The sequence below is a fragment of the Calypte anna genome, chromosome 3 (assembly GCF_003957555.1).
Source record: "Calypte anna isolate BGI_N300 chromosome 3, bCalAnn1_v1.p, whole genome shotgun sequence".
Lineage (NCBI taxonomy): Eukaryota > Metazoa > Chordata > Aves > Apodiformes > Trochilidae > Calypte > Calypte anna.
The window spans coordinates 32634416-32659171 of NC_044246.1; the positions used below are offsets into that span (position 1 = coordinate 32634416).

At 37.3% G+C, this 24756-nt stretch overlaps 1 protein-coding gene across 1 annotated transcript in view; it reads right to left on the reverse strand.

Annotated features, from left to right (window-relative positions):
• The window catches only part of ADGB (androglobin), a 96147-nt gene extending 73429 nt beyond the window's left edge, over positions 1-22718 (reverse strand). Inside the window, 5 exon segments of the mRNA XM_030447520.1 lie at positions 479-667; positions 2103-2174; positions 4342-4434; positions 7678-7816; positions 22480-22718. Of these exon segments, the coding sequence (XP_030303380.1) occupies positions 479-667; positions 2103-2174; positions 4342-4434; positions 7678-7816; positions 22480-22718 (732 nt within the window).
• Positions 22719-24756: the final 2038 nt, after the last annotated feature.

Genomic DNA, 24756 nt, shown 5'->3' on the forward strand with positions numbered 1-24756 from the left:
CTCACTACATGCTACAGAATAAAGCAACTATTTTCTGTTAAATATATTTAATTTGTGCGTTGGGCTGCTGTTTGACACAAAAATATGTCAAAAGTATCAGCAAAGTTATTTCAGTTGATAGCTTTAATACATGCAAGATTAGCAACTGCCATTATTAGGTCCTCTTTCTCAAATCCAATAAAAAAATTAAGTCAAAGGTAGTATCTTGTTAAAGTGCCCAGAGGGAGAAAACCTCTCCTAACAATCAGCAAATTTCTCCATAATCTACAAAAAAGGAATACTGCATTTTCAAATGATAACTGTTTTATCAAGGCCTAAGTCACATAAACTGTACAAGGCATTTTTATTAACATGCATCAAGAATTTCTCAACACTTCTACTCCTCCAAATTCATACCTTGGCAATAATAATAATAATAAATACTTACTCTGTTAAAATTTGCCATGCTAGCTGTATAATATTGGAGGGAATTACTCACCATCCAATAAAGTTTCACTACATATTTTCCATAGTTATTGTACAGAGGCATGTGTCCATTCGTAGCTTTACATAAGGCATAAATGTGTTCCCATGGTTTCCAAAAAAAAATGGATGTTTCACTAGGTACATCCTTCTCATTATGTATCCTCCAAACTGCATAAATTTCACTTATAATCCATCTCATCAGCTGAAAGCAGAAAAAAAACAAACAAAAAAATTTAAAATTGCATCTTTTTATAAAACTGGAATCAAGAATAAGAAGAATAAAAAAGAGTGTGTTTTCCACGAAGAAGTGACACAAAAGTATAGTTATGTTTTCACTGTGAAACTTTTCTGGAAATCATCATCATATCTAATTAAAATTCCACAAAAATGCATGAAACCAAGTAACAGCACAGTACAATTATGCTGTTAATCATTTAACAAAAAAAAAGAGGATATATGATTTCAAAATAACTCATGTTCCAGGACTTATGAACTTTCACTTGTTCAGTTGCTTGTGACTAAGCACTGGCTTTATTACTTGTTTTGTACTCAGTAAAAATTCCTAAATTATGAAAAGTGTTTATTAATTTTTAAAGTTTAAAATAGCAGCTTTAACTAATAATGCTTATTCCATGTGTTTTTCCAACATGCAGATTTCTGATGTGTTCTATAGTTCCACAAGTACTACCAGACTCTAAGAGTGATATATATATAGATATAAAAGAATGACAACAAGATTTTGCTACAAGTAAGTTGCCCTAAAATAAATTAGTGGTTCTGTGGACAGCAAAATGTATATAATTTCCTTTCTGGTGGCTTCCTCCCATGCAACTTTTTTGGTGCTGAGCTTTGTATTTGCACTGAGACATCAAATGAAATAGAAATTATGAACCAATATTGTAGCGGAATGGTCCTTTCTTGCTCCTGAGGCTCGACGAGCTGCTGGCCTCTCCATTGCCTCACACCAGAGTGAGCTCCCTCCTTGTGGGTGTGTGTCCCACCTTTATTGGCCCCCTGGTCTTGCTCATGCCCAATAGGGGCCTGTCCTAATCAGGCACAGGTGGACTCACACCCACTCACTGGCAATTCGAGGCACCTGGTTTATCTTGTTTCTCTACACAATATTATATTCAGTATTCTCAGATGCCTTGAGTCTGCCTGCTTTTTCTTTTCCCTTGATCTGCAGAAATTCAGTAAACATTTATTTAACCCTGGAGGGAACAAAAAAATAGGCTGGGTGGCAGAGATTTTTACATATATGCAGGCAAACTAAGAACATGACTTTGGGAAAACTTGCATGAAAAGATATGAACAATTTCTAATAATTTTAATTTGCTCTTCTGTTTTGAGAACATTGCCCAGTGATACTCTTTGTGCTTCAAAAGATTTTTAAAAAACTTTGAAAAATCTCTTACAGTCACTGATTTAACTTCCCAAATTCTAAAAAAAGGTAAACACTGATTATACAAATCTAGATGATTTCTTGCCATTTTATTCCCATCATCCTTTTTTCCCTTACAAAAGCTTGTCACAATTTATTTGTTCGTGGTAGAAATTTGCATTGAAATCTGAAAAGTTTAAGAGGTGCAGAAGAATGAAAATATTTTTTAAAGGGACATTAATGTATTTACACCTACCTCACTACAAAATAAATGCTCATTTGCTGAAAAGAGGTCAAATGAAGTTTCATTTTTGACAACCACAGGAATCTAGGAGAAAGTAAATTAGTTAAGTCCACTAGCTTAATTTTCTGGAAAAACTTAAATGAACACAAATATCTAACACTAGTGGCATACAAATGTTAGACATTAAAGACATTCATTAGTCATAAACTGAAGGCCACAATTTTGCAAATCTTGCAGCTGCTTTGGTACTTACTTATAAAAAATTATTTTTTTTAATCAGGAGAGAGTATGAAATGGAATAATTACATAAGTAAATAGAAATTCCTTCAATTTATTAATAATATTTGCCCTTCATCATCTAAATCATGATCATATTTCACTGCCTCATATTTCAAGATTTCTTTGATGCCCCATGAAGATTCAAAAGAATTTGTTTCCTCATGGTCAGTTAGGTGGTGGTATTGTCAGTATGAACACTGACTTTATCAAACCTTTGACTGTACTACATAGTTTTGAGGACTAGTACTCATTTATATAGTACTTCTGTAAGCAGTTTAGAAATAAAATACTAGGATTTTAGCTTATTGAATCAATTATACCTGTGTCTTGCTTCACTCACTGGTGATGATTTCTTCCTCTAGTTAGATTAGGCAGCATCATGTATCATTTTAATAGCCTTTCAACACTTGACATTTACACTGATTTTAACTTATAAAATTTATAGTAATTATAGCTTCTTGATTCAAAATACATTGGACCAAAGCAAGCATCAAAGTTTTCATCCAGTCTTAAAGAAAACAAATGTTTTCTTCATAGTGATCTAAAGATAGATTTTTAAAGCTATTTTTAATACAGATACATGACTCCATGGCTTTCTGTGCTGCCATCTCTCTTGCTTTCATCTTTCAGATACTTCTACTCAGCTTATGCATTTTGGCAGCGTCTCTCATCCAATCTTTTGGTCTTTTCAATTACTTCCCTGACCTTCCCTTCCTTTTCCTCCATTAAAAATTAAACTCAGAGCTTGTTTAGAGTCTAGTTAATGAAAAATGGAACTGACAAGCTGACAAAAGGAAAACTGACAAGCCTGAAAATGTTGGAAGTCTGGTCAAGAGTGTTAAAACTTCAACATTTCATCTAAATCAGAAGTGCTTTGAAACTTTGATTAGCAATAGCACCAGAGAATACAAACCTTTAAAATGGTAGGCAATTTATTTCTGTGCAAGTAGTTTTTAAAATAAACTGAGTAAACGATTTGCATGATTTTAACATTATATGGTTACCTTCCAGGCAAGCAGTGTCAAAGACACAGACTAAAGAAATACAGTAGTTGAAGTAAGAAAAATTACTGTATTTCTGATTAAGCTAATTAAAGGGTTTGGGATAGATATTTACTTTAACTATCTGACCAAGGGAAGCCCTAGTTGGAACAAACAGAATTTGTTTTGCCATGACACTGAATTTTAAGCGTGAAAACAAGAACATTAAGAAATACAGGAAGGCATCTCTCTATCCAGGCATCTGCTAAATGAATGTGGAGTCCAAAAACAGAGCAGACTTCAGAGGATACACTACAATGATGGTTTTTGCACCAGAAGGTGCTGGTCCATTGTGACCCAAGTAAGAAAGGCAATCAGACTCACACTTTACAGAATAAGAGTTATTAAAATGCTATTATCAGACCTAACTATAAGGAAAGGGATTAGTATAGATGAGGTTATATACTTTTAAACACTGGGAAACACAACCTGTGCAGCACCAAACAGGCTTTTGATCCATGTGCAGCATTCTGTGCATTGAAAGGGTTATCCCATTTGTCTAATTTTTGACCCATTACAGGATTTTTTAATGAGAAAACAAACCTCTTCATCATTTCTACTGTAAAGCAGAAAGGATATTCACATAAAGAATTTCCTGCTGTAGTTAGATAAAGGCAGGAGATGTAGGTGGTATAATTACTGGTAAAAAGGGAGAGCTGCCTGCAGGCTGCTCCACTAAAATGTGCTGGAGGACTTGATCCAGTGGTCGGGGATCACACCCAGCACCATGCAGGCCTGAAGGATAAACCCTCTGTGCAGCACAGGTTAATTGCTACATTTTTGCTGACTCTACAAGTGTCTCCCAGACAGGATGACTACACTTGGTCAAGAGGGTTTTATCTGTTGAAATGATTTTCTCTATGATTTTTCCTCCACTTAAGACACAGCTAGGTGAGAAGCATTTCTTCATTATGACCTTGCTTGTTTCTTACCATATCTGTTAAAAACTCATGTGGACGTTTCCATGAGTGTATTTTTAAGGAGGCTGGCAATTCTATTTTCCCTTCAGGATCATCGAAGACCTGCTACACAAAATATACATGAACAAACATGAGACATTTTTTATTAATTACAGTATTGTACCTTCCACAAGATTTTAAATAAGTTTTCGTTCACGCAATAAATCACTTAAGGGGAAAAATATCATAAAATGAAACCAATGCTGTCTGTGTCTTTGAACTAAATAAGTGCAAAGTCCAAACTGAAGATTCAGCACAAAAGCCACTTATATTGTTCAGAGAAGGTTATGTGGCCTACACTGTCTAAATAGGTCCTTGTGAAATATTTCCTTTCTTTTCCACCATTCAAAAAAACTTCCCAAAAACTTGTTAACCTTTATTTCAGGCACTCTTCTATCAAGATGATCCTAAGTACTTATTCTACCTGATTTAATTCTAAAGCTTTTTAAATTGAAGACTCAAAGTACATACTAAAAGCAATTTTTAGACAGAAACAAAGCAGGTTCCATGCATTTAAAACTGCTGCAGAAACTAAGGAGAGATATAATTACACAGCATCGTGAATTAGAGATTATCACATATAGAGTCTCATATAATTTTCAAACTTCCATTTCCAAAATGATATTTATTCTCCGTATGAACAGAAAGTACCAGGATAAGTAGTACCTGTTTACTTAACAGCAGAATGTAGGATGAGGAGATGGATACCTCTGATACTGCTCATGCTGAGAAATTAATCAGTTACATGGTCATTGCTGTCTGTGTTTAGAATTTTGAAAAGCTTTTAGGCATATTATACATTTCTCTGTGTTTCACAGGCCATGATGTACACTATTTTCTACAGACCAACCAAGAAGAGAAAGAGTTTCCAGCAAAGAAAAACTATAATGCTTTAAGCACTTACCAACTGAAGGAAAGCAAATGAAAATATATTACAAAAGTAACAGCTCCCCACAGTTTTTTCTTGTTTGCTTGTCTGGGTTTTTTGTTTATAGTATAATAATAATAATAACATCAACAATAATAATAACAATAATAACAATTTCAATGGATAGCTCTGAGGATGACTGAGCATCACTTGAGCATCTCTGATGTGAAGAAAGACTGAAAGAACTGGGTCTGTTTAGCCTTGAGAAGACTAAAAGGGGATCTTGCTAATGTCTATGAATATCTGAGGGGTGTGTGTAAAGAGGATAAGGCCAATCTCTTTTCAGTGGTGCCCAGTAATGGGTCAAGGAATAATTGGTTTAAACTAGAACATAGGAAGTTCCACCTCAACATGAGGAGAATCTTCTTTATTGTGAGGGCATTGTATGATTATTAAAGTTTTTTCAGCATACCAATTGGCAAAAAATTATTTAAAGTACCTGAAAGAAGCGCAGTAAGCTTGGAGGAAATAAACCTTTTATTAGGAACACTTATTTTTCTGAAAGCTCAAAGGAAGCCTTGTAGCCTGGTAACCATACAAACTGTATCAAGAGAGTCTGTATTGCACTTTCAGAAACATCAAGCCCTGACTATATGGTGTAACAGGAAGGATTACCACTAAAATAATAAATAAAACAGAAAATGGATGCAGGTGAGAATGAAATAACACTATACAAAGAAATACAAGAAAATACTGAGATTCAACTTTCTTTAGCTTACAGATGCAAAGATACTTTGAAGAACATTGTAGGTTGAGCTAAACATGGATGAAAAACACAGGTATAACTTTTACTGAAGGGGGATATAAGAGACAACTGCTAGGTTTGATGAGTTCATGCCTTAAGAGAAGCCTCAGCCTCAAGTTCTACAGGAAGGTCAAGCAAGAAAAAGGACATCAGAAACAGCCAAGCTGAAACGCACAATCAGAGCAGCACTCTGAGCTGCCCTCAAAGAAATGATTATGTAGCGGTGCTTGATAAAAGAGTTCTAGTGTTACAAGGAAAGAGCTCACTTCTGATTCCTTTTCCCACAGAAGAAACTAGGATTTGTTTATATTACTGTTTCAAGTGTACTCAAAGGTACTGGATGCCATCATTAATTCTGTTTCTAACTGAAAAACCCAATACAATGTTGAATCCTGGCTAGCTGCTTGGATCAAAATAGGTCACATTAGAAAATTCTTTAGATCTCTGAATTCATCTGTTCTGACCAACATTTTTAACAAATCCTTTAAACATGTAAAAAGAACAAAGTTAAATATAGTTTGCGGATGAAGAACTGAATGGTCCAGTAACCATCCCCAAATGCCTCTTGTGCTAAAAAAGAAGAAATTTTTTCAGTTACAATTATTTAAAAATTGCATCTATTATATTAATGTCTGGCAGACCTAACAGATTGGTGCCAGATAAATGTTTAGAGTACTGCTCAAAGACACCAAATGCATTAATAGAAACAAAGAAATAAAGGAATATCATTCACCTGTCAATTAATGGCAACATAGAGAATAAAGCCTAGAACTTCTTCAAAAGTGTACTTTGGCATGACAGGGCTACAGTATATTTAAACTTGAGATAAGAAAAAAATATTTACAAACATATGCTAACATATACACAAAGAATAGATACAGAAGAAACATAAGAACAATGCAGATTTTGCATGTAAAATAGATGATTGAACATGGTATTAAATGGATTTCAGTTATCACTTAGTAATGCTAAGTTTAAGAAACTCCTTGAGAAATAATTTTCCTGCTACTCTGTATAAAACACACAATACATTTTTTTCAAGCTAACCAGTCTGAAGGAGTAAAAGTCTAGTGAAAATCATCCCAAAGTTCCAAAGATTGAGGAATTTCTGTGCATCTGGTAGCTGCTTAATTCCTATATTACCTCAGACCAGTCTCCACATGCTAGAACTTCAGATGGTTCTTCTCACATGTCAAGAAACTGAGGTGTGCAAAACAAGGGATTTAAAGCTGCAGTTCCCCATAATAAAACACAGGTGCATTTAAACTTTTGAGGCTAGAGAAATTGCAGTGCTCAGAGAAGGGACTGCTCTGACAGTTTGACTTGTCCCATGTCATCTGTTCTAATTATGTTATGAAATAGATTTTGGGGTTGCAGGGTTTTTTAAGCACTATTGTGAACATGTTAATGCACGTGTGTGTTAACAGTTCATTTTGAAAAGTAACAAATACAAAATACACAATACTTATGGCTTATTATTTTATTTTAGTTGGGAACTATACAAACTTTTTGAAGACATAAGGTTGACAATAATATGTTTGATAGCAACAAATTATTTTGATGTTGGCACAAGTAGTCTATTAAAAAGGGGTAAAAAGATTAAATGGGAAAAATATATTTGTGTCACATAACTTACTGTAACAGGGCTTTTTCTAGCTTTTTCTTTCTCTTTTCCAACTTTTCCAGCATCCCATTTTTCTGCATTAATATCTGCTTCATTCCATTCTGGCCAAATAGGAAATCTCCATTTCTCATTGAAAGCACCTCCAGTTGCCCTGGGAAACAGGCATGAATAAAAACAAACAGACAATATTATTTCCCCAATGTACCATAATAAAAAATGTAGTGTAACTCCAATAACTTTTTTTCACTAAGATAACTAAGCCTATAGAAGAGCTAGATGGCATTATTAGATATAATCAAACCAAATATTTAAATTCATTTATGTGAGGAATGCAACAGCTGAAGAATAAAAGCAGAAACCTAGGGTGCACTTTTCTCCCTCTTCTTTCTCCCTTGTTTCACAGCACTTGGTTCTGCTTCCCTTCCTGTGCCAGTCCTAGCATTCATGATGCAATTTAACTCATTTGTCCAATCCAAGGCTTTCTCTTTCTTGTTACTCTTTTTTTTTTTCTGAATTATTTCCTTTAAACATCCAAAAGGAGCTTGCTATGGATAAAAGACATATTGAGGAATACTACTCCCCCTTCTAGGCACCTGTGAGGTACTAGACAACCCACTACAGTCTCCAGTTAGCTTCATTCTCAGGGATTCTTGTGCTACCAGTATACTCACTCAGCCTCTTCTTGCTCTTCTTGGAATTTATAACTCTAGTAAAAAGTTTGATGAGACTGCAGGGATTTTCACCAAGACTAATGCACAAAGTGTGCATAGCTACCAATTAGCACTAGTAATACCTGTGCAAATCATTCTTTTATTGCATACAAAGGGCTGAAAAACTGAATTAGCTAGAATGCAAATATAGCCATTTTTTCCCCCTTGGCTACCAAACCTAGAGGCAGACCCATTTTATTTATATTCTCCCCAACACACTGGAAATAAACTGTAAATGCTTTCCACTCAAGATAACAAAGAAAAGAGGTTGCAGGTATCTGAAATGGAACTTGGAACTAAAACTGAGAAATAGAGTTGCAATAAAATTTATAGCAGAAAAAACATTAGGACTTCAATTAGTTGGGAAAAAACCTTAAGGTCACAGTTTCTTCTTTGATATTCAGAAGTGTTCTTGAGCAGAAATACAATATTAGACAGAGACTTTTTCACTTACTGAAGCCTTAACAATATTCTTTCATGGCAATTCTTTTTCATGTACAAGAGCTATAAAAGCTAAAGATATTGTGATTTTCTCTTTTCTTATACCACATACATTCTCTTTACTTTCTTTTTAAACTTTTATTTTATGAGAAACAGACAAATATCTACACATGGACCCAGGAGATCAAGAATATAAGCTGGAGGGCTGTTTTTACAAACTGGTGCCAAGAAATACTTATTTTAAAAATACAAGCTTAGTATCTTTCAAAACTGATATCTGCTGGAAATTTGAAATGGAAATCTTGTGTTTTGTATTGGAGAATAGCTTTTTTTTTTTTTTTTTTTTTTAAGTCCTGGCCATATATTGTGTAACATAGTGTGGATATTTACCATTATATATAAATCATTAGTGATATTATATAAAACCATACTCACATTTTAAATTTCCAAATTATAGCCTCCCTCTTGAGATTTTGGTGACTCCACAGAAAAAAAAAAAAATTAACCCTGATTATGATTTACAGCATTACTCAAACTCAGCAAGGTATTTGACATTTCAGATAAAATGGTCACAGTGTTGTAGTTCACACATGCTCTTTTTAGTTGTTGTACATAGTATTCATTTATTGTTCCTACAGATGTGCAACCCTAATTATGCCTACATTCTAAGGATGAACACAGACTGCATAAACTAGTGGTCCAGCTAAGGAAAAAGACTCTGTAGCAAGTGACACCTGAAAATACTACTGAACTCCTGTTTCCCAGAAGGTGGAAGAAGCCTGTTGGGGAAACAGACACTGCCCAAATGTTGTGCAATGCAATCATGAAAGCAAAAGCTCACCTAGGGTCAAATAATCAAAGGACACTAAGGGCAAGGAATAAAGTTTCTGTAAGTACCCTGACAGCAACAGGAAGACTAAGGAAAGTGCAAGTCCAATGCTTAATGGGGCAGGGCACCTAGTGACAAAAGACATAGAAAAGGCCAAGGTACTCACTGCCTTTTCATGCCTTGGATTTTCTTGGCAAAGTAGGATCCCAGGACTCTCAGTCCATGAGCCTAATGAAGCTTTATCTATAGCAGAGGAAGGCAGTCAGGAGGCACCTGTGCCAACATGCCCAGGTCCATGGGACTACTTGCGAAGCCACCAAAGGTACTGAGGGGACTGGAATGGAGTCACTTCAAGGCTCCTGTCAATCATATTCAAAACACCACTGGCAATTAAGCAAATTTTCTGATAACTTAAAAAAGGCAAATACCACACTCACCTTCAAAAATGGTAATAAGGAGGATCTGGGGAACTAGCCTGCTTGGAGATACTTGAAAGTGAGATAGACAAGGACCTATGCAGCTTGACATACAGTGACCCTGCTTTGAGCAAAGGTTGGAGTAGGTGACCTCCAGAGGCACCTTTCAGTCAAAATCTTTCTCTGATTTCATAATACTTTGTTGTTAGCAATAAGAAGGACAAAGGCAAAGGGAAAATTGAACATTTCTCACTGTCTTCACAGTAACTACATTCATCTACACTAATTCTTATTGGAAAACAGCTGTGAAAATTCAATACCATCTGTGCCTCCTGCAGTACATATAAGAAAAATAGCTTCTACCACTCTAACTGGAAGGAAGATGTATTCTCTGGAGTGATACCTCACTTTGCTTTCCCACCTTTCTCATCTACAGCATCTATTATGTTGGATCTTTCATTAATGGTATCATTTTTTCTACAGCATTAAATGATGCTTCGTTCTATATTCAGTAATACTTAACAAGCAATTTAAAAGCCTGAAGCATTTACCAGTTTCTTTGGATTACTACAAATGCCTGCATCACTTCCAGTCAGTTCAAAGAATCAGCTCTGTCTGCGTTCATGGCCTGGATGACAAACAATGAAAAACAGGAAGGCAACTGTACCAACACCTTCAGCACTTGTGACATTTTGAAAATTTGTCCCTTTCAACATTGATTCAAATGCAATTCCTTCTTACAGATACTTATGAGAAAAAAAATAACTAGTTGAAATTCTGACTTTTCCTACTGTTTCCTTACCTCAGTTGAAACAGGTATGAGGTACCTAAGCAAATTTAAATATTTAAGGATTATTTCTAACTTTTTGTATCTGTGTCTCCTCCTTTTAATATTTACAGAGAAGCATGCAAGTTCTTTATGATGATGATGATGATGATACAGATGTTCTGAAATCATTCCCAAAACCAACTAAATTATAAATGCAGTAATTGCTATGAGATTTCTGACTGCTTTGGGACAATAATGGAACAATAACAAAGCATATTTAAAAAACAAACAAAAAACAAAAAAGAAAAAAAAGAAACAGCAATGAGATATGAAAACACTTGCTTAGGTTACTATCATACTAAAACAATTTCTTTTACAATACACTTTGACATAATAGAACACCCTCAAAACTGACGATGTGGAAGACATAGAAAAAGTACTGTTACTGAGATGTCTAAGCTTCTCAAAACAGATGATGCAACAAGATTTTGTAGAAAGTCATAAAGACTACAATTTAATTGAGCTGCAAGCAGAAATTAATAAGTGAGAAAAGAGATTAATTTATTAAAGTACTGTATTTGAGTAAAGCTATTTAGATGTTCCTTTACTACAAGAATTGAATAATATAATTCATTGAGAATTCTTTGAAACAAACTAAAAAACACAAGGACAATGGGAAGTATTGCTGGTGTTTTACATTCAAGCTGGATGGCTTCCCTGTGCAACAGTATTTTAAACACCAACTTTCTGGCAGATTTCTTTTTAATTCTGTGCTAAACTTAAAGGAGAAAAAGAAAGATTAATTTGCCAGGTGAGGGAAAGACTATGAACTCAGTGTTAATTCACCTCTGACCCTCTAAGCAGTTTCTCCAAGATTATTGGTATAATTGAGACAGTGCCAACAGGGCAATAGGGAACAGGAGGATAGACAAACACAACAGGAAAAAAAAGCAGACACATCAGGAGCAAAGTTTTTCAGACTTCAGATTTAATAGATGAACAGGAAACTGGCCCATAAGATACTGGAAGTGTGCTCTCTCAAGTTAAACATAGTCATTTAGTCTGTAGACATAAAGAGATGAGCTTCTCATTCACCCTGTAAGCAAAGAAGATGTTGTCAGCATGGTGAATAGAACCTAGGGAGCAAATATTTTCTTCTCAAAGTACATAAATATACCTGTAAACTATATATTACCATTCCTCACAGAACGAATATTGAATGGAGTCTTCTCAAGAGAATTACAGAAAAAAAAGTATCGGTATTTAGCTTCAGAACATCATGGCTACTACACCTTCCTATCCCAGCACTCACAACCTAGTGGATCACCAAAAAATAATAATTTTATGACACATGAAAATAACCAATACATTGTGCAATGCAGGGTGGTTTGTTTTTGGTTTTTTTTTATAGTTCAGGAAGACACCATTCATTCTATTTCATTCTTTTCTCCAGATAAAGATTTGATGCTCTTCCTAACCTCCTGCAAAAGATAGATGCACTTTTAACTTGAGAATTTTAATGCAGTCACTTTCCTTAACATTAACCAAAACAAAAACACACAAAGCAAGGAAAGAAAAATAAATAGCTTTTCACTTTTGCTTACATGAGCATACCTAAAGATAGAAATGGGATATCTTGTTGCAGCAATTTTGATTGGGAGTATATGAAAAATTTAAAATTGTATAACATACTTAGCTAACTTCAACTGTGGAAGCAATTTTTTTTCTCTCACACTTTTTTGAGAATCAAAAGACTGAGTTGCTGTAACAGCAACTGCTAAAACAAACCAGCCATTTTACTTGCAGTCTGATACATTTAGGTGGCATGGTATGATTAGGTATTTATATGATAGCCTTTTTGTAGATGCAATGATTATGAGTTTGGTCTTCATTTGATTCACTCTATTAAGAATTTGTTTCTCTCCACATCAGGACATTTGTTGCTAAGCAACTGCCAACCGGCCATCACTTCATCCCATCTTAGTGCTTCTTGTCAGTGTTCAGAACAGTCATCAACAATACCCATAGCATGCTTTAAAGATTAAAAATTACACTGTGAATTTTATGATAACAATACCTCAACAGAACAAAAAAATCTATTTGATGCTCATGATTTCAACCTTACTCCTAGGAGACTTGCAAAACTTTAATCTTTCACTAAATAGTTTCTATTCTTTCCATGAAATGTCTGCAACCATTACACTGTAAGCTTAGTTTCATTTGACCCCCAGAAAACACATTATTAACACATCTCTGATGTCACACTGATTACATTTCTTAAGATGATCAATACTGAATGGAAAAGATTAAGTAATAGAATATGATATTCAGGTAACTGCCAGGTCAGTGAATGAGGCTCAGAACTGAAACTTGCATTCTTTCCTCCTTCCACTGCCCTGGATGCTCTGAACTCCTCTACACGTTCAGGTGTAAGAGCAATCTGAAGGAAGAGATGGCAGGGAGGAATCTTGCAACTTATATTCCCCATTGGATACCTATGTTGGGACACAAGGAGATGAGAATTTGGATCTTTTCCACTGACCAGGAAGAAACATAAAGGAAAATAATTCTCTTCCTTTGGACTGTTTCAGCAGTTAGAAGAAACAATTTCTGGCCCCAGTAAACACTTTGTATTAGGAAAAAAAGAGGACAGAGAACTAACAGATGGTTCAGCTCCTCCTCCAGATGTGTCCTGGGGGGAGCTACTTAACTTTTTCCCTCATCTCTTCAGAACTCAGACAAAAGCTCTTTGTAGACCTTATTTACAGCAGAAAGTTCTTTTAAACTGTAATCATTAAAATAGCTTTTAAAAAGTAGCATCTGAGTATCTTAGAAACCCACAGCGGAAACCATGGCAACATTCAATTTCAGAAGAATCTAGAAAAGATATGAGAATATCTCACCAAGTAGAAGTGTTACAAAATGATTTGCTCTTTTTCTCCATACCTTGTGCTATTCTTCAGAAGAGAAATTAAGAGAATGAGTCATGATACGACGATCTAATAAGCAGTTAAAGCAATGCAGTCTTCTCTATATTATTAATACAGCAAAATATGTATGTGCCATTTACAGTAACTTACATTACACTTATCTCAGACACTGGAGCCAAAACTTAAATGACTTCAGAAGAAAACTACACTTATCTAAATGCTCAGAGTTCATGTCTGTGGAGAGACTCAAGCCATGGATGTAGTGTAAGACACAACAAAGAATTTTGAAGTATCTACACTACAATGGCAGCTGCTTGCAAAGCCTGTGACAAGAGGTTTTGTTGTCATTTCACTTCTGTGTAGATTTATTCCTCAAGTGTAAGATTTATTCCTCAAAAAGCACAGCCTGCTTTCTGCATGAAGCAAGATCAAACCATGGAGAATTAAAGAGATGATAGAAAGAAAAGATAAATACAGGATTAGAACTCCTTATAACCATATAATTTTTAAATTACTCTGTAATCATTAGAATGGCTTGGGTTGAAAAAGGTGCTTAAGATCATCAAATGCAACCAGTAACCCAGCACACTGCCAAGTCCAACACTGAACTATCCCTCTTAAACAGCAGGGATGGTGACTCAACCACTTCCCTCGACAGCCTCTTCCAGCGTCTGACAATTCTTTCCATGAAGAAATTTTTCCTCTTATCCAGTGTAAGCCTCCCCTGGCACAACTTGAGGCCAGTTCCTCTCGTCCTATCACTTATTACTTGGGAGAAGATTCCAATACCCACTTCTCTACAACCTCCCTTCAGTTAATTGAGGGCAACAGGGTCTCCCCTCATCCTCCTTTTCTCCAGCCCAAACAACCCCAGTCCCCTCAGATGTTCCTCATAAGACTTTTGCTCTAGACCCTTCACCAGCTTCCTTGCCCTTCTGTGGACACACTCCAGAACCTCTGTCCTTTGTGTAGTGAGGAACCCAGAAATGAATGCAGTATTCCATACTGTATTTCCATGTGTCATATACTAATTTCTAAATATAGCTGACATCTTTTTAGGTGGCAGAAGAACTACTAATAGACTACCATAACTTGCCAAGAATGAGCCTGTTTCTTATTCATTCTTATTCATGTCTGCTAAGAGAGAATAGTCAGTGAGACTCATACTCGCCTTGCCAGATAGAAGTCCATGTGTTTTTCTGCTTTATTTGCCTGCATATTAATGGACAGTGAGATGTTCATTGTTTTCCCAGTGATAAAAAGGGGTGGGAGGAAGCTACATGCATAATCCCTTGGCCAAATTGTATACAATGGTGTTTTCAGGACATTATTTGAAGGAAAAAATAATGGAAAGTAGTGACCTAGAAGTATTGTGGGGTTTAAAACACTAGGGATATTTTCCCAGTTTGCTATCCTTTTCTTTAGGCTGCTATCAATATTGTCTGAATTTTGGTGTTTATAATTCAAAAGTTCCAGCTACATTTGAGTATCAGTTGGAAACATTTGATCAGCTGGATCAGTTCTTATCAACATAATTTATACCTTTGCTATTTTGATCCATTTATACCAGCTGTACCTTTTTGCTATATAAAAATTTGAACTGACAAAAAAGTCAAAAATTGAACATAAAAGGCAGAACAGAGTACTTGACAGGTGCCACATGTTAGAGAAAAATATGAAATCATTCAAAAAACTTATGATAGATACAGTGATAAGGAATCTGAATACTTAATATACATCAAAATAGATTTTTTATATATCTTTTGGGACTATATCTTAGCATAGGTAAAGCAGGAATAAATTTTTTTGATGTATTTTGGAGGAATTCATGTGACATAAAACCTTAAGGCTCACAGTAAGCTCGTGTACAGTGTCAGAATTTTTAAACTCTTTTACCTTTTGATTTTAATTCAAGGAGGAAGGTTGGATTTTATTTCATAAGTTATTATTAATAAATGGCTCAATGAAAGAAGAACAATCAGGTGAAGTTACAAACTTCAGAAATAATAGTGTGGACACTGATGTACTCAACAGCAGCACAAGTCAAGACTTACAAGCCTGTGAGAGCCATGCTAGAAAATCTCACCTTGTCATTTTCAGTGGCAAGAATCAGCTGTAGGAAAAATTATCTGCTCCTGATTTCATGGAACCAAAGGACTGCTGTCAAAAAGCTTTCAATATGGAATAGAAAAAAAATACTATTTTACATATTTGAAAAACACTCTTGATACTGGAAGGTATCATATGGCCTGGAAGTTATTAATTTGTCAGCCTTTCATATTCTACCACACTGGAGGTCACTTAAACTTCTAAAAGACTTCCTTCCATAAACTTTTTTGTTTTTTTAATTTACATTCCCAACAGTGGAACTCTGAAGAGTAATCCCAGGAGATGCCTGCCTGTAGTGAAATGAGGCAACCAGGTGCCACTAATTGCCAGGGAGTGAGCATGAGCTTGTGTCAAGCCCACCTGTGCCTGATTAGGGTGGGCCCCCACTGTGCATGAGCAGGACCGGGGGCCAATAAAAGGTAAGGCCCTTGACACAAGCTCATGCTCATTCCCTGGCAATCAGTGGCACCTGGTTGCCTCATTTCACTCCACCTGCCTAAGTAGAAACCTTTGTAATATCTATCTCCTAAGTGAGCAATTTTACTTTGTAGAAACAAAAATAATTTACAGAGTTTCATATTCAGTTTTATGGGTGGAAACATGATAGATATACCAAAACCTAGCTAGAGTGATAGCAAGACTCTGTAAAGAGGAGTGCCTTTTCTGGTGATTCTCAAGTGTCAGTATCAGATTTTTCCAAGGTGCTTGAGTGGGTTTTGCTCCAGGTGGGACTCTGGTCAGATGGCCTAAATTCCTTACTTTTACCTAGTTTCAAAAAGTGGAGGTGACAGGCCAAGCAAATGTAGCGCCTCATAACACAGGAACCAAGAGGTGCCAGCTCCATCTTTGCAGTTTTTCTGTAAACCACAGGTTTATTTGCAGGTACCATCTACCTCCAGTTTGGAGGCCAAATTCGCATTGATCTGTCCTTCCATCTAGGAGCAACTGGCTACGGGCAACACAGTTCTCAGTTAATGATAACACTTCAACATCAGGAGCTGCCTGTCTTCATTACAGGTCGATAAAGATATGTGTTCAAGTACAGTCAAGGAAAGAAAACACTATTTCCCACTAGAAGCAGGATGGACAATATGCACAGTAAGTACAATTGCACTCAGCACAACATAATGTAAAATACAGCAAGTTTACTACCAATAAAAGGAAACAAATAAAAGGAAACACCTGACCACTCAGCACATAATTAGCCAACAGAACTCCTTTACATCAGATGTGAATCAGGTGAGAATAATGATCTATAACTACTGGAAGAGCCTGCCTCAAGCAGCACATACCTCTGTCAAACTCACAACAACAAAAAAAAGAAAAAAAATTGGCAGCAATTAAATTATTTCCACACTAGAGTTCAGTACCCAAGCATCTTTTAAGAATGCATCTTGTGCTTTGATTCTTTCTTTAGTACTGCTTCCATCTCAGCTTCTATAAAATTATTTTGTGCCTTCTGTGTGGCACCTGAGTAATTAAGAATTAAAAGTCTCTGCATGGCAGAGCACCCCAGTACTTTTGTGGATTTAAGTCAACTTATTTACAAAGCACTTAGTGCACATTGGTAAGAAAACCAGGAAATCCCATTTCTTCAGTGGTGGTTAAAAAGAGTCTCAGAAGAAGCTAAAGACCATTCTGCTTAGGTAGAAAAATAATCCATGCCAAACAGAGTGTCTAACATATCATTTTATGAATTCTCTCTAGTTAGCAAGCACAATAATTATTATTTTTCTTTTGACGGCACTTTTTCTGCTACATAGTTCTACTGCTTTTCTTTATGATGTTGTTTATTGCAACACAAGTCGAGATTCCTGTTGTGCAGTCTGGTTGCAGAATCATAAATCAACAGCTCACAGTGTTTGCCTGTGAGCTATCCCAATATTGCCTTGAATATTACAGGGAAAGGAAAACCTAAAAACTAAGGCCAGTACGGAGCAGAGTATTTAGTGTGATAATGTCATTGGTATATTACTTAGTGTTTTCATGCCCATGAGTCCATGAAGTTGTAAATCTACAGATCAGGGTAAGCTGAGCTCTCAGGGGTTCATTGTTTTAATTAGAATTAACTAGAAAACTAATTTGAGTACATAATTTCCTAATTAAAATGTAATCTAGTTAATAAAAAAATCAACTTACTGTTTGGCTTATATGCTATTTTAATATGTTTATCATATTTACTTGGGAAAAAAACCTATTGTCTTACCACAAAGCGTGAAATTAAAAAGTAATTAAAGGTATAAAAAGAGGGGAAAAATTGCTAAAAAATTGACTATATAAAGTTGTACTGCTGCTACAGCGTAAACTGCTTCAGTTTTACACACTGAAACATTTCAGTGCATGAAAGCACAGGTGCTGAAAGCAAGTTCATCTTTCTGAGGAGAAAATGCTGCCACTAACAACTTTAGGTGTGTTTAAACTTTATTTCTAAGACCAAAAAAAAAAACCCAAAACTGGCCTTGGAAATATGGGTTATGTACAAAATAAATAGACAATAAATTAAAAGCAGCTATTTATGCTTTGGCAGAACAATGCAAACTCTCCAGGAATGTCAATTCAGGTATTAGTACAATAGCACAGTAAAAGAGTTTGCAGATGCACATTGATATATAAAATAATGTTCTATAAAGAACAATTATTAATAACAAAATTTCACTCAAATTGAACCTAAGATAATAACAAATTTATCCTCTATCATTACAGTGTCTGGGGAAAGTACTCACATGCATGATGATACCATTTGTCGAGATGGGTTAAATTTTAAACTACATAGATAGTTTTTCATTCAATTCTGCAGCTGGATGTCCTGAAATCCTGGGCCATTATAGATTTATGTTGATTTTGAATGTCATTCTGAATGACGCTAACATGCTTTGAATTCAAGCTCCGTTTTCTCATAACCACAACCTCAAAACTATTTTTAAAGGCAGTTTCCAATAAATAGGGCAGAATTAACAAAAAAATTGATTTGCCTAAACAAAAAATTGTGAATTTAGGGCATCAGCAATAATTAGGACTCTACCCTCAATTCTTTTTGTCCAAAATCTCAACTTCATTTCAAGCCTCTAGCAGAACTTATTCAGCAGAACTCTGACCAAAGCTCATGGAAAGTCAGAAATAATGAATAAGCATCTACGTACAAATCTAATAAGCTTTCACAATAATATACCAACCCCTTCTTCCAATAATACATATTTTGCAACACAAAGATACAGCCTTTTTGGCCTCAAACATAAGACTGGAAGTACTGAGTCAGAGCAAGGGTGAACTATATAGCTTAACATTTATTTCAAACAATACTTGAAATTGAAAGCCTTTGAAGAGCATAAAGGCTTATCGCATGTATTTCTCTGATACTTAGCCTCCAATCATTTTTAGCTCAAGCATGTCCTGAGCTACATGTGGTTGCTATTTATTTACATAATCTTCAATGGATTTCTTTCCCAGAGACTTTTTCCATGACCCTGTGTAAATCTGCAGTGCCCATAAAAATTTAAACTAACGAGCACAAGTGCTCCAGCACAACACTAAAAGCAGAGTCAAGTTCAACTTGACTTTATCCACAAGACATTAGTTCTAGCCATTCCCAAAACTAAGTTGATCTAGAAAGCCCACCCAAAACATTAAAAACAAATTTAAAAATCTGTTCAGTCTATATTCTCTAAACTACTTCTACAGCCTAAACTTTAATAATAATTATCTAAGGAACATATGCTGGCAGTAAAACATCAATCACAAGCCTTGGCTTACTCCTTATCCTAGGCATATGGGAATTTCAAGTATAAATTAGTAATGCTGATATTTTTTCTGTTCTTACTGTCCCAGCCTTTAATATTAACAGCAAACATTAGTTAATCATAGGCTTTGGTGAAGGAACCTACTGTGCAAGTGCAGTGCAGCAACCTGCTCCTCATTGCAATCAGTCAGGGACACAGATGAACTTATACCATTACTGAAGCCAGTCCAGGCTTCACCCTGTCTCTGCAGGTCCTTAAGGACCCATCAGTAGTAAATATTACTCTCAGTTACTGCTCTCCCTAATAAGAACTCCAGCACCACTCTGACCTTACTTACCCTAAACATCAGTGAATTACTCCTAACCACTTGGTTTTCTTGGCACTGACCATTAACTTCTCACTTTTATCCCTAATAACCCAAGCTCTAATTTTACTTTATGCTGGCAGATGCTGATGGCTCAAGCTTAATTCAGAAGATTGGGCTTGATGACACAGATTTTCATCAAGTTCATTTGAAAAGCTTATTAATTCATCATCTATTCTTACTACCCAGAATCTCTCAGTGCCTACAAAGACATCAATTCCTAATCACTACAACTGTTGAAACCTGAGATAGATCAGATTCTCAGTAGCCTCTAATGGTGCAATTAAGAAAACCTACAAGGACAGCAGTTCTTTTGAGTTCTTCAGCCTGTCATCTCTAACAACTGCCTAGCTCCTGAAGGCAACAGCTACCTAATTAGGAAGCAGTAATGAATACAGACCCAGTGGAGCATCCTGCAGAGACCCACGTGAAGTCTGGCTCAGTGAGTCCTCAAGGATTTTCCTGCCTTCTCCATATGCTTCTGAGATCCCACTCCAGCACCACATTACATCCACTCGTAACCCCCACTGATTTTCCACAATGCAGATGTCCTGTGCTGACTCTTGCAAGTATTTATGAAGGAAAAAGAAGCCTGATCTCATTAGAAATCTAGCAAAGTAATTTTCAGGTCATCACAGTATCTTTTCCAGCTGTTTGTATCTGTTAAAGAGCTTCTGCATTAATGCTATCCACAAGATTTGAAATGATAACACTGTAATTTTTTGTGAGTTCCAGTACAATTAGTTGATAATTGCAAATTGTGAGATAAATCATGTCTCCTGTCTTCTTGGTCTAACATGAGTTTTCAAACTTAACACAAGCATATCCCCCAGACTGCATTTCAGATGACTCTCCAAAAAAAGATGTTGCTTAATTTAATGGCAATGTTAAAAAAATTCTCACACTGTAAGAATGTGTATTGGGGGACAAAACCTGAAAAAGTGGACAAAATCTTTTGAATGACAGCCCATTAATTTTCACACGCACTGGAAAATAAGAAAATACATCTTCTTTCTCTAGCAGTGCTAAAAAATAAGTGTCTCTGACAGCTCAGATATCATCAGCAAAAAAATGATGAACTGCTTGAAAGAGTAAATATGAGGGCCTGCATGGCTACAGCCAAAACAAACAAAAAGTTAAGAACCAAGTGGATGTAGTGAGGAGAAAGGAAGAATTAGAAATACTGCCTGACTGCATCAAGAGCAAAGTTACCAAAGTGGGAATCAACATGTGAAATAAAAAACAGAAATAGGAAACTATCAGGTAAGAACCTACTTTGCAGCAGAGGCTGGCTAACTGGATGTGAAATGGATGTGGTGTTTCAAAATTTATTTCAAGAGATAAATAAATGATACAACTGAAACTTTTGTTTAGGGCATGAGCACATATAGGAGACATCTTCTTCATATGAGCCCTGCCAGTGCCATGTGTGCAGGCTTACATACTTTAGGATGAGAAAGATGCTCAAAACTTAGAAATAGAACTTATATACACATTCACACATTTGCTAAGTACCTAGCAAATAGTGAGTCGTTTTAAAATATCTTCAAGAGATGCTACTTACATATAAATATTTAAGAAACAAATGGAAATAATATTTGGTGGTTTGTTTTATACCTAATGTCTTCAAAATTCATTAAAACAGAAAGCAAACACACAAGGCACTGGGAATTATGTTTCCCTTCTGCAAATGAAAGTGATGTGCTACAAGAGTCATAAACCATTTTGCCTTGAAAACTCCTGCTAGCTTGGTTCCTCTACCTGATGAAAATGGAGGGTGTGTATTCTGAAAATTATAGCCCAAGCTCACAGTTTCAAGATTCTTTTTAATCCAAATTTTTTTCATGAGTGTGTAGTGAGACAATAAGGGGAAATGATTTAAAACTTGAAGAGGGGAGATTTTGGTTAGACACTAGGAAAAAATTCTTTCCTGTGAGGGTGGTGAGACACTGGCACAGGACGGCCAAGGAAGTTGCGGATGCCCCCTCCCTGGAGGGGTTCAAGGCCGGGTTGGATGGAGCCTTGAGCAACCTGATCTAATGGGAGGTGTCCCTGCCCATGCAGAGGGGTTGGAACTAGATGCTATTTAAAGTCCCTTCCAACCCTGAAAATTCTATGATATGAAGATTTCAGTGAATGCTTAACTTCTGTCTGCTCAGCACTGTGAGTCGAGTGCTTCATACCATGAGCTGTGGCCAACAGCCCCCCAGCAAAGCCACCCACCTGCATACCACCTGTGCTGTGATCTTCTCCTTCCCACTGCTCCCTGAGGTATCCCCTCTGTTGGGCCATGTTCGGTACAAGACACACACACAAAATCATTTTGATGGGATGATGCTACTGGAGAAGTGTGCAGGATGTAACACAGGAAGAATCAAGTACAACTTCCACGCCCAGTTAGGCCTCCAGCTCAAACAAACGAAAGAATCAGCAGTAACAAACAAACCCCACCTCGGCTACTGAAACCACTTTTAATTAGGCAGCTGCTAACTGTGACAGCATAAATTACTTCCAAGCACAGGACTGCGGGCAATGAACCACCTCCTCCACGCCCAGTGCCGGGGGCGACGAGGCGGCGGCACGGTGTCGGTAGGGTACCCCGTATGGCTTTAGGGGCCACCATGCCCCATCCCACCGCTCCCGGTCCGTAACGACCCCCGCCGGGGAAGTTTCCAGACAGCGGCGGGGGCGGCCGCAACAGCCCCGCCCGGGCACCGCGCCGTGTCTCCCGGCCCGCCCGTTTCGCATCCCGCGGCTACCGGGGGCAACCCTTCCGCCGCGCCTGTCTGCCCTCCCTCCTGCGGCTCTTACTCTTTGCCAGAGGCGCCCGTGAATCCAGGGCTGGTCACCTCCTTCTTCTTACTCCCCTTGGAGGCCATGGCCGTAGGTCCCGCCGCGTCCCAGCCGTTGCCTGGCGACCTGGCCTGGCGGAGGGAGCGGTTCCAGCGCCGCCCCGCGGCCCTTCCGCTGCCGCCGTTCCTATGCCGGTTCCCCGCAGGAGGAAGGCCCCGACTGGTGCCACCGCCACAGGGGGTTGCGGGGCAAGCGGAGGTGTGGGGGGCAGGAGGCTGCCGCTGCCACCGCCACCTCAGGGTAAGGGCTGAGAGGGGAGGACCGTCGCCGCCCGGGCCCCCAACCGGCCCCCGAACCGGGCCCCGGGCATAGGAAGCGGAGACACGAACCTCGCCCCCCGTCTTCATGTTCAAGGAACCAAAAATCTGATGCGTTCTAGTTGTAAAAATTCTAATGGCGTGACTTACCTTTGGAATGAGTATGTAAAGCGCGGGTGTAAAAAGTGATGGTTTTAAATGGTAGCAATTTCTTGCCCCCTTTTACACAAAGAAGTAAAAAATTCGTAGTCCTGGAGCCCGGAGAGATTATATGGCTAGAAAATACTTACTTTCTTTTGTTTGTTTGTGGCTTTTTTGTTATTTGATTGTTTGTTGTTTTGTTGGGGGCTTTTTGTTTGTTTTGGTTTGGTTTTTTTTTCATTTCAAAATGACAAAACATTCCTGACACAAAACCTCTGATCACCAAGGTAAATGGAGTTCCCCCACGGTCAGGTAAACTTAGTATTCATCACCCACATTTGAAATCAGCAGATGGTTGACTTTAACTTAAGGAAGCAGACTTTTTCAGGTATGTTGCAGGGATTACATTAATGCAGCAGCTCCTATTTCTCTCTCTTAAGCTATGTGCTGTTTCCCAGCTGTAGTGCATGATTAAAAATCCGTAAGTCAACAGAATAGACTTGACCACTTAGTCAAGCTAAGTCTTTTTGAAAGAAAAAAGATCAAGGAAAATCTGTCAAGGTGCAGAGGTCATTATTAGATAAAAGAAACAAGGAAAAAAATATGCAGATGTTGCTACATCTAGAGGCTTATTTTAGACAAATGTCAGATCTTGATTTATATCAAGATGTCAGGAGGCCAGATACATATTTATAAATTTCAAAGCAGAAAATTCTTCCACATCTTTGCATTTCCTCCAGCATTACACCCAAAAGCATCCATTTTTAAATGAGGTAACTTGGGACACTTCTCACTCTAGAATCAAGTAAACATTTTAGGTTTAGTTCTTACTCTTCAAACCGAGCAGCTGGTCTCTTCAGACAATTATGCAACCAAATATTGATCAGGACATGCAGGTGTGTAATGGCAGAGACAAAGGTGAGTTCAAGCATCTGACTACTGCTTAAATACCAGTGCAGGGCTGTTAATCACCACACCTGGCTGAATGCTAATGCAAACTTGGATCCTGAGGCTGTAAATTACAGGGCTAAGACCATGACCCAAAACACAAATAAAACCAACTCAGACAATCTCTGGTTTCTGTCTATTCCTCTGAATTCCCTTTTACAGAATCACAGAACTCTCAGAGTTGGAAAGGACCTCTAGAGATCATCTAGTCCAACTTTTCCACTAAAAAAGCCTCATCACCTGGAGCACACTACACAGGACTGCATCCAGGCAGGTTTTGAGTGGCTCCGGATAAGGGGACTCCACAGCCTCCCTAGGAAGCCTGTTCAGTGCCTTGTCACCCTCAGAGTAAAGTTTTTTCTCATATTTAAATGGAACTTCCCATGTTCCAGCTTGTACCCATTGCCCCTTGTCCTGTCACTGAAAACCACCGAGAGTCTGGCTCCATACTACATGCACTCACCCTCTAGATACTTGTAGACATTACTGAAGTCTCTCCTCAGCCTTCTCCAGGCTAAAGAGCTTCAGCTCTCAGCTTTTCCTCATAGGAGAAATGCTCCAATCCTATACTCACCAGGCAGAGAAAC